The sequence below is a fragment of the Mus musculus genome, chromosome 2, assembly GCF_000001635.26.
Source record: "Mus musculus strain C57BL/6J chromosome 2, GRCm38.p6 C57BL/6J".
Taxonomy (NCBI): Eukaryota; Metazoa; Chordata; class Mammalia; order Rodentia; family Muridae; genus Mus; species Mus musculus.
Window position 1 is genome coordinate 132238490 of NC_000068.7, and position 10730 is coordinate 132249219.

Sequence of the window (10730 nt, forward strand, 5' to 3'; positions counted from 1 at the left end):
GTGTTTATATGTTCCCAGCTGTCTGTAAATCAATAAATGGCATTGAGGTGACCTGGAACAGAGGTTGCCTCGGCATTTTGCACCCTTCTGTGATATTGGCATTTCCCCTCCTTTGTGGCATCACCCCTTCTGTAATATAATTGCCACCCAGCTCTTTGCTTTGGCTGAACCAATCTAGCTCTAGCTTTGCAAGCAAAGCCCCAGAGGGAGCTGTGGACCCTCTGCCATCCTCTGCCACACACCCTCAGCAGCAAGGTTTTAGAGCTGCTCAGCACTGCAGACTCTTTGGGTGCCCCTCCAATTTTTAAATACAGCCAAACCTGGCAGCTGCTGGGGTTCACTGCCTTACTAAGTTGTTTTCTTCTATCTGTTTGCTAACTACACTCGTGAGCTTCCCCATCTCTCTGGCTCTGAAGCTACTATCCAAACACTGACTCTAGCATTTCTATCTCTATGAGAGACCCAATCCATTTCAGACAGAGAGCACTACAGCTCTCCTCTCCATAGCTCTCCTCAGGTGTAGATATCTAGTTTCAATGCATCCAGAAGTTATCTTTCTCCCAAAACTTCCCTTCTCACAGCCTTCCACATCCCAGCTGATGACACCTCTAGAACTCTGGATGCCCAAGTCTGTAACCTTGGAGGAAAAAAACCGACTGCAAAGCCAAGTCTGACTCATAGGCCAGCTACCTGAAACCAGAGGTAATCCTAAATACTGGGATTTACTAGAACGCTTTTCAAAAACATACCTAAAGTTAAATAGTTTTAAATCTATAATTTGAATTATGACACTTTAATTAAAACAAAAACATGTTGAGCTGGAGAGATGGCTCAGTGGTTAAGAGCACTAAGTGTGCTCTTCCAGAGGACCCGAGTCAATTCCCAGCACCAACATGGCAGCTTCCAACTGTCTGTAATCCCAAGATCTGACAACCTCATACAAGCATATATGCAGGCAAACGTCCACACACATAAAATAAAAATCAATAACAACACACACACTTAGAAAAAATTGTCACTTTTTATAAGCTGAGAACCAGATTTGACTTAATACATTTTCAGGGATCTTGGCCAAGTCTTGTAATCTTTAGCAGAATGATATCATAGTACCAGCCAGCAGTAGGGCTATAAACTCTAAGTACACTTATCTACAGTTTTACGAAGAAACAGCCAAAGTCTAGTCCTTGAGGTATGATTCACACAATCTCTTGACCTACAAAGGACAGATTCACCTGAGTTTTGTAGTAGGCAAACTATGGAGAAACCAGAGGAAGTTTCCCTTTTCTTGAGACAGGGTCTCACTAGGTAGCCCTAGTTGTCGTAAAACTCTATGTAGACCAGGCTGGCCTTGAACTCATAGAGATCCACCTGGCTCTGCCTCCCAAGTACTGGGATCATAATACCCAGCTTCATGGTTTAAAAATTCCAGGTTGCTGTCAATGTAAAAAAAGCCAATTAGAGATGGATCTACAGATATTTGGTTTTACTGGGATATGAAGGTGGAGGAGCATATGAAGGTAAGACAGATACTTTAATTTTACTAGGATATAATGGTAGAGGAGAGGGTGAGAGATAAGATAGGTAATTTTAAAAATAAATTACTTAGTAATAAGAAACTAGACAATACATTTCCCATTATGCTACAAAACCAAGCAGACAATGGAAGACAAAAGAAAGGTTCAGCTCTAAGGAGGGTAACACCTTCCACTATAGAACAGGCTGCCTTCCCAGACAGTTAGCTTCACAACTCTTACATGATGCACACTCATGTGGAAAAACTTGTCAAGTTTAGCCAGGGCCAGGAGATGAAAACATACCATGTCCTAATTAGCTAATTATAAAGCAGGAGCGTTTTGGAGAAGGACTCATACAATCTGGCCATTGTTTTGCTAAACATCTGCAAATTGTAGACTTCTTCAGCCCTTAGCCAGAGTTCTTGCTTGATGTCTTAAAGTGGTTGCACTGTGTGCGACTCTTCTCAAGGCTGAGGCGAAGGCTAGTCATCAAAGTCTGGAATGTCATCGTAGGAGTAACCCCGGTAGCCCTTGGATGCATAATAGGCGATGCGCAAATGGTAAAATCCCGGTAGGAACACCAAAATGCCTATGATGAGGACAGGAACGGCTCGGTCTGCCCCCTGGTGGCAGAAGGAAAACATTAGTCCCATACAAGTCACACCTTTACATCTCTCTTTTCAGCATACATTGTCACCTTCTCTTTGTTTCTTATCTTTCTGTCTCAGGGATCAAGTTAGAGACGCTGGGTGTGGTAGGCAAGCACTACCCTCCCAGTTTCTTCCAGATTACAAATTAAGCAATACATTCAAAGTTATAAAAAAGAAATCAGCATTTTTATTCAGATATCAGGCTTATTTCCTTCTGCTCTTCCAAGCTCTCTGTGTGTGTGTGCCTGCGCACCTGCATGCTTGGCCGGTACATACTATTATTGTCTGCAAATGTATATGCAGATGTATGCTTGTGTGCCAGAGGTTGACTTCAAGTGACTTCCTCAACAGCGCCTTATTTTAAATATTTAAGTATGGGTATGTTTTGGTCACTCTTCTATTGCCAAGAGCAATCATGACCAAGGCAATTTATAGAAGAGTTTTGGAGGCTTGCTTACAGTTTCCGAGGTGTAGAGTTCATGACCATCATGGTGGGGAAAAGGCAGGACCCTGGAATGTAGCTACAAGCTTACTTCTGATCTATAAGCACACGACAGAGAACACCAGAGCTAACCCTTCCAATCCTTCCTAAACAGTCCACCAACTGTGGATCAATCACTCAAATATTTGAGCCTATGGAAGCTGTTCTCACATAAGCCACCATATTCTACTCCTTGGTTCCTATAGACTTATAGCTATATCATAATGCAAACTATATCAGTTCAACTTCAAAAGTCCCTACAGTTGTTCAGTCTCAACAGTTTACAGGTCTAAAGACTCTTCTGAGACTGATAGTCATGGACTTTAACTACCTCTAGAACTTAAGCCCCAAATTAATAATTGTTTTGTCTATATGTATGTCTGCGCACCACAAGTGTGCCTAATTCCCACAGAGGCAGTGGATGCCCTGGAACTGGACTTTTGAACAGTTGTGAGTAGCCACATGGGTGCTGGAAATTGAACCTAACCCCTTGGAAGAGCAGCCAGTGTTTTTAGCTACAGAGCTATCCCCTATGTTGTGAATGTGCACCTAAGCACAGGTGCTGAAAGAGGTCAGAGGCTTGGAGAATTGCCCTAGAGCTGGGGTTACAGGCAGTTGTAAGCCAACCAACCTCAGGTCTAGTAATCAGGCTTGGGGGCCTCTGCAAGAGCAGAAAAGGTTATTAACAGTGAAGCCATTTTTTCTTCTTATTTTCCTTAATCTTATTTTTTGAGATAAGAGTCTCACCTCTCACTGAATCTCTTACTGGTACTCACCAATCTGCCTAGAATGGCTTGGCCAGGCAGCTCTGGGGACTCAACTGTGTCTCCACCCTGCAGTGCCGGGCTACAGATGCATACCAACACTTGGAGCTTTTTATGTGGGTGCTAGGAGTCAGATTCCAGGTCCTTAAGCACTTTCTTTCTTTCCAATTTTTTTATTGGTTATTTTATTTATTTACACTTCAAATGTGATCCTCCTTCCAGGTTTCCCCTCTGCAACCCCCCCACCCCACCCCTCCCCCCTGCTTCTACGAGAATGCTCCCCCACCCACCCACTCCTGCCTCACTGTCCTTAAGCACTTTCTTTTTTTCTTCTTCTTCTTTTTTTTTAAAGACTTATTCACTGGGCAGTAGTGGCACATGCCTTTAATCCCAGCACTTGGGAGGCAGAGGCAGGCGATTTCTGAGTTTGAGGCCAGCCTGGTCTACAGAGTGTGTTCCAGGACAGCCAGAGCTACACAGAGAAACCCTGTCTCGGGAAAAAAATAAAAATAAAAAAGATTGATTGATTGGTTGATTTTATATATATGAGTACACTGTGGCTGTCTTCAGACACATCAGAAGAGGGCATCAGATCCCATTAGAGAGGGTTGTGAGCCACCATGTGGTTGCTGGGATTTGAATTCAGGAACCCTGGAAGAGCAGTCAGTGAGTGCTCTTAACTGCTGAGCCATCTCTCCAGCCCCTTAAGCACTCTTTTGACAAAGCAATCTCCCTACCACTTTTTTCAAGTTCTTAGTTTTAAACATAGCACCCTTTTTGTCTTGTCTCTAAGGACTGGATAATATTACTTAAGTGGCAGTGGGGTGTGGTGGCACACACTTCTAGTCTCAGCACTCTGGAGGCAGAGGCAGAGGCAGGAGGATCTCTAAATTAAAGGCCAGCCTGGTCTACATAGTGAATTCTAGGACAGCCAAGGCTTTGTAGAGAGACCCTGTCTTAAAAAAATAAAAATAGGGTTGGAGAGATGGCTCAGTGGTTAAGAGAACTGACTGCTCTTCCAGAGGTTCTCAGTTCAGTTCCTGGCAACCACATGGTGGCTCACAACCATCTGTAATGGGATCCAATGCCCTCTTCTGGTGTGTCTGAAGACAGCTACAATGTACTTATATAAATAAGTAAATCTTAAAAGACAAAAACAAAAGAAAACAACAACAATAAAAACTAACCCAAATAGTGCTTCAGCTGTAATAACATGTGTCAATTGTCACCTCAGAAACTGGATGCTTTATTTTTGCTGCTTGTAACTGTGTAAAGCACCAAAAAGGAACTACATTTTTTCTAGTGTGAGAGAGAAAAAAAATGGATCTGTATTATGGTTAGAATATTGCTTAACTTCTCTCAATGATGACCTATAACTTTAAAATAAAATAAAATAAAATAAATCTTTTCTTCCCTCCCCCAAAAAGAATACTGCTTAGGGTCACACCCCACCCCTGCAAGACAGGGTTTCTTTGTGTAGCATTGGTTATCCTGGAACTCAGAGATCCATCTGCCTCTGCCTCTGCCTCCTGAGTGGTAGGATTAAAGCGGTGTTCCATCATGCCCAGCCTAGTTAGGATAATTTAAGACAGAGAATATATAAACATCCAAGGGAAAGCACCACCAAGCACCACTTAGGGTTTGAATACTGAAACTCAACAGAACTCTTACCAAATCAATGGAAAGAGGAACCCACTTATAAGGTGTAGTGGCCACACACTTACACAAACCTCACTGCTTCACCCCTAACACCCATCAGCACGTCTACACTTCGGTAAAACTACAACCATGGTATGTTAGTCTAGCTACAGCCATGTACTAGTCTGGAAGACTAAACCCAGGCAAAGCTGCATTATTCTAAACTATCTCAGAAGCTATGTGTGCCTACTTACAAGCACCCACCTTCTAAGAATTATGGAGACATTTGCTCAAAGGAGAAAAAAAAAACCCAAACCAAAACTAAAACAAAACAAAAAACCATGCCTTATTATCAGAGGAGAAACTAGATGCGCTTTATTGTTTCTTCTAGTGGAATCCATTGTACTTCTAGAACATAAAAATAGTGTTCTGGCTCATATCTGAAAGACCCATGGCATACTGTCACACGCCCATTAGCTTACCCCTTTGCTGATGTAGCCCGACAGCAGGAGAGAGCCTATGATTATGAGAAAGGTGCCAATCAAAAACAGCACGGTAGCAAGGGCAATGGCCTTATAAGGGATCTTAGGAGGGCTTTTTTTAAACTGGAAGAGAGAGAGAAAAACACAAATGATGAAGAACACTAAGAAAAGACCAGGCCTAAAGTACTCTAGTGCAGGGAGGGTACGTGAGCATCAAAGTGGAAGCTTCGAGTGTCTTAACTATGTCCGTCAGCACTGCACTGGATGTTCACGAGAGTGAAGCATCGTCGGCTGGTCCACAGACCCCACATTACAAACAAGGACATCCCTTTAAAACGATGTTGTCGCCTAGCTGGTGATACGTATTTACTAAGTGCCCATGCGTGGAAGCTGCTACTAACCTGTGGAGGATTAAGAGCACCACACTATACAGACATGAAGAAGTGACTTCTGGGATTGAAGGTGACTTAGCTTACAGTCAGTCAGAAGTTTAGAAACAGAATTTTAGCTTTCTTTTCTGTCTTCCTTTTAAAAGCTGTGTTTTATTTTTAATTATGCGTGGGTATGTACATGTGAGGGCAGATGCCTGTTCAAGCCAGAGGAATTGGATCCTGCAAAAGCTGGAGTTATAGCTTTGTAGGTCACGTAATATGGTTGCTGGGAATCGAACTTGGGTCCTGAGCAACACTGACACTTGTAGGCTAGAGAGATGGCTCTAAGGTCAAAGCACTTGCCTTCCAGATGACCTGAGTTCAGTTCCCAGCACCAACATGGTGACTCACAACATCTGTAACTCCAGTGTCAGAGGGTCCAAGACCCTCTTCTAGCTTCCTGGGGAACTGCATACAACAGGGTACACAGACATACATGCAGGCAAAACATAATACACTTAAATTAAAAAAAAATTTTTTCTAATTTATAAGGAGGAGGGGGGGGCAAGAGCAGACGGCCCAGTGGACAACATTTCTTGCTCTTGCAGAGGACCCAGGTTTCGATCTCAGCACCCACGGTGCTCATAAACATCTGAATCTCTGGTTCCTGGAGATCTGATGTGCTCTTTGGGCCTCCTTGGGCACCAGGCATACACGTGGTACACATGAAAGCAAAACACTCATAGGCATAATACATAAATATATTCATTTCATTACAGTATTTGTGAATACTATTTATTATATATGCAGCGTCTATAATTATATATTTTTATATGATAAATAATTAATAAAATAAATAAAACAGCAGAACAGTATGTGCTCTTAACTGCGTAGCCACCTCTAAAGCTTCCACTTCAGCTTTCCCAAAGCCCCGCATCATAAGTAGATTCAGCTCAAGGTTAAGCTTCAGAGACAGATTAAGGCTGAAATACAGTGTAAGCATGTTATGAAAATGTTACAATGAAACCCACTATTAGTACAAATAACATAAGAACATTTTAAAAAGAAGTAAGAGGCAAACCTTCTAAGGCTCAGCTTGTTACCAGCTCTGACATTACAGGTTTGGAAGCTCCCCAGAGCTACTCTCCCCTCTTCACATAAATGCAAAGAACTATTGATCTGTTTATATTTAAAAGAACGGACTCCTTCCTTAGCTCAGGCGTCACCTAGGCTGTTTTATCCTCAGGGACAGGAGATGCTAATCCTACTCAATACTGGTCAGGAGAGGACACAAACTTACTTGCTTAGATTCTTGTTTGCCATAAAGAATATCTGTATCTGCATCTCATGATGTCAGCAAAGAATTTTCTGGATGAGTCAAATAAAATCTATAACTATGTAGCTTTAGCACTTCAACTGAAACTGGAAATGGAAAACTCTGCAGATATCTGAAACTGCCCTGCTAAGATCCCCTCTCCAAGCTGGGGCTCAAAAGAGCTTGGAAATCAGCTTGTTTCTTGCTGGTCCAGATAGTAGCCAATTTTTTTAATTGATTGATTATGTTACCTGAAGGTCAATGTAGCCATCGTCTGTGCTGGCAAGCCTTGAATATTTGACTTTACTGCTGGGGAGTCCAGTTGCCAGGTTGGTACGAGACGGCATCATAACAGAGTAACACAGCTAGTCTGAAAGGGAAAGACTTGTTGTCTGCAGCAGTCCCAGTACAGCCCAGGAAAGGATGTCAGATACTGTTCCGAGCTGCTGTGCCACATGCTACCCATGGTAGCTTAGGCGTTTCACTGCTTACGGTGACCCGACACTTCTTGTACACACTAAGCATGCTTCCTTTATGGATCTAGGTTGACTTCACAGAAAGACACCAAAGGCACTTCACCAAGAATCAGGCTCTGTTCAATCTGCTACCGATGTTTCTGGCCTAATTTTCTAAAGTCCAATGTTCACATTTTCAACCCCTCCCTTACAGTACTGCCTACCCCTTAACTTTCCTCAGGAGCATAAATTCACATAACTTTTTTGTCTGCCATGAAAGGAGGAGGAGGAGGATAAGGAATGACACACACATCAGCATCGTGTCTACTTCTAGGTGTGGTACGGTTCTATGTACAAATTCTTATCCATGTGGGAAACGCCCTGGCTATCCATACCACACTAGACATCCACGGCCACCTGCCTCTCTGCTCCCATCCCAAGCATGAAACAAGTGAGTTTACATTCCACATCATGTAGCTCCTGAAAAAACGGATCTAAAAATCCGTTTTACTCAAACTATTCAAAGCAGACAGACATAATAAAAATCATAACTACTGAATTATTTGAGAGTAGGTAAAATTTAAAAGCAATGACGTTTAAATCTTAAAAGTTTGAAATTTAAGCTCAGTACTTCAGTAGGTTACTCTAATCCCAACTACTTGGGAAGAAAGGTGTGGATATACGAAGTTGGAGGCCAGTCTGGGCAACATAGGAAGACCAGACACTCTCCCCTACCATAAATGAAATGTGTGGATTCTTTATAAAGTCATACAATTATGTAAACAAAACAGACTATTTTATTTGCAATGGCATTTGAATTCTAAACGCAAAAAGTCCATCTTTAAGAAGAAAACTAAGTGGCCTTCACTGGTGTGATGTTTTGCACATAATCTCCACAATGGCATGTGATATTTTTTCGATCTTAATGAGCTGCCAGACACTGGTATTACAGTCGACCTTAAGTAACTAGCATGCAAAAAACTGGTGTCAAGTGTTTCTGCGTTTTGGTTAATTACATCCTAGTTCAGAAGTACTAAAAAGGAGCAACGGGAATCCATTTACATTTCTAAACCTTAGGTACTAGGTTTTTGATGTTGCCATCCCATAACATGTTTAATTCCTCATATCTAAAAGTTGAAGCTACCAATAAGCAGGATTTTCGAAGCATTAAACCATGCCTGATTTGTATTACAAGTTATAAAGTTATGTACTTTCCACTTATAAACTCGCACCAAAACAAAAACGTTGCAGCACGACAACGAAATGGGAAGATTTGTTTTTCTTAGCAAGGGATTCTAGAGTGGCGTTATCACATAGTAAATGACAACTTAAAAAACTATCAGCCCAAGTTTCTGCTACACTTTTTACCGGCCCCACCACGATTTCTGCCCACCCTCCCGGGCCCACAAGGACCTAAGCGTGGCGCTGTGGACAACCTCTCGTCGCCCTCCGCCGCCGCCAACGTGAACTAACTGTCTCCGGGAAGCAGCCTCGGTGGCAGGGCCAGGTCTCGCGGCTGGCTTCCGGGAGCGCGCGCCCGCCCCCTACCCGCGCTGCGCTCCCCGTTCTCCGTTAGGCGCGCTCGCAAGGCTCGCTCAACAGCCAAGCGGAAGGGGCGGTCTTAAGGACAGCCCAGCGGAAGTGACGTGGCGGATAGAGGCGCACCGGAAGTGCTGTCACCAGGAAATCGTGTCATCGAATCTTGCTTCCAGGGCACATGGCTGGAGGGCTTCATTGCTGTCTTGTTTTATGTTTGGTAGCGTTTCTTTACGTAGCGCAGGCTGTCCTGGAACTCAGGATGCTGATTAGGCTGGCCTCGAACATAAGGTTTGCCTGGGACAAATGGCGAATGCCACCATGCTCAACCGGGTAGCGGCTTGCTTTTGCCCTGGTGACCAGGACCTGCTACCTCCATAGGGTGGGCGGGCGCGTACTTAGGGTCTCACCCACCAGGATCGAGTTCACAGCAAAACTGTTGAGGTTCCAGTCCTGACCCCATGGCCACATCGGTGCACAGCAGAGTCCTGGGTATCCAGAGGGGTGGACAAGGGATACCCACCAGGAATCTTGCCCTGTCCTAAACACCCCTATGCTGACACTGGTCACCACTCACTAATTAGCGTTCTCACAGCCCCAAAATCTTGTTATTACTACCTGATTATTAAACACTACCCAGGTAAGTGTCCTACCTACCAGACACAGCTGAGTTCTAACATTCATCCTCATGAAAGTGACGTCTTGATAAAGCATTCCCACCACTCCAGAGTTCTCTGAGAGCAGTATTTGCAGGCTACTTCCTTCTGCACTTAATTGGCTCAAAGTATTGAACAGTTGTAGCTACTAGGCATGAGCTCTAACCAACAACCTCCCAGAACAAAGCTGTATTGTCTACATACTGTCAAACATGAAATACAAAGGAAAAATATCTTGGGGTCCACAGATAGAGCTTAGTATTTAAAGGCCTTCAAATGTGGCCTCCCGGAACAGAGCAAACAGGCTCTATACTAGCCATGGTTTGAGATCCTGCTGAAATATAGCAAGAACTGAAAATGGTTCCCCACACCAAACCAGGTTAACACACGCATGCTCACTCATACCTGCAAAAGACACACACACATAAAAACTGAGAGGGGAGGTAGGATAATTTGTCACCAAGCTTGAAGAACTTCATTCAACCCCTGGAAGCCAGGGTGCTGGGGTATACCAATTCCTATAAAATTGTCCTGACCCCCACATGAGCCTCACACATACACAATAAATATACTCAAATATTCTTTAGTTTTATGTAGCATATCATGATCAAAACCACAGGGCCTTTTTAACCCTTCTTGGATCAAGTAGCCACGAAGTTTGGGCCTTTGCTTCACTCAAGATGGACTGTATGTAGTCCTGGTTGGCCTAGGGAGAGATTTATCCACCCCACCCCCTGCACTGCCATTAAAGTTGTATTTTAAAAGAGCTACATCCCAAACAAGGCTACCAGAAAACTTTGCACAACGTAATTACATAAACTCAAGAGAAACATTTTTTTATTGCTATCTCCACGATGGAAGAGAGAAC

At 43.3% G+C, this 10730-nt stretch overlaps 1 protein-coding gene across 3 annotated transcripts; it reads right to left on the reverse strand.

Moving 5' to 3' along the window:
- Nucleotides 1-1002: 1002 nt before the first annotated feature.
- Nucleotides 1003-10570, reverse strand: Tmem230 (transmembrane protein 230). Of its 3 annotated transcripts, none has more exons than XM_006500166.4 (4): nucleotides 9107-10570; nucleotides 7467-7585; nucleotides 5530-5652; nucleotides 1003-2137 (listed from the first exon to the last, which is right to left on the reverse strand). In XM_006500166.4, the coding sequence occupies exons 2-4, from the start codon at nucleotides 7563-7565 to the stop codon at nucleotides 1997-1999; spliced, it is 363 nt and encodes a 120-aa protein (XP_006500229.1). In that variant the 5' UTR covers nucleotides 7566-7585; nucleotides 9107-10570; the 3' UTR covers nucleotides 1003-1996. The 3 variants fall into 3 exon arrangements, with proteins under 3 accessions (XP_006500229.1, NP_001135443.1, NP_081754.2); NM_001141971.1 differs by having other exon boundaries at nucleotides 9144-9299; NM_027478.3 differs by having other exon boundaries at nucleotides 9084-9299.
- Nucleotides 10571-10730: the final 160 nt, after the last annotated feature.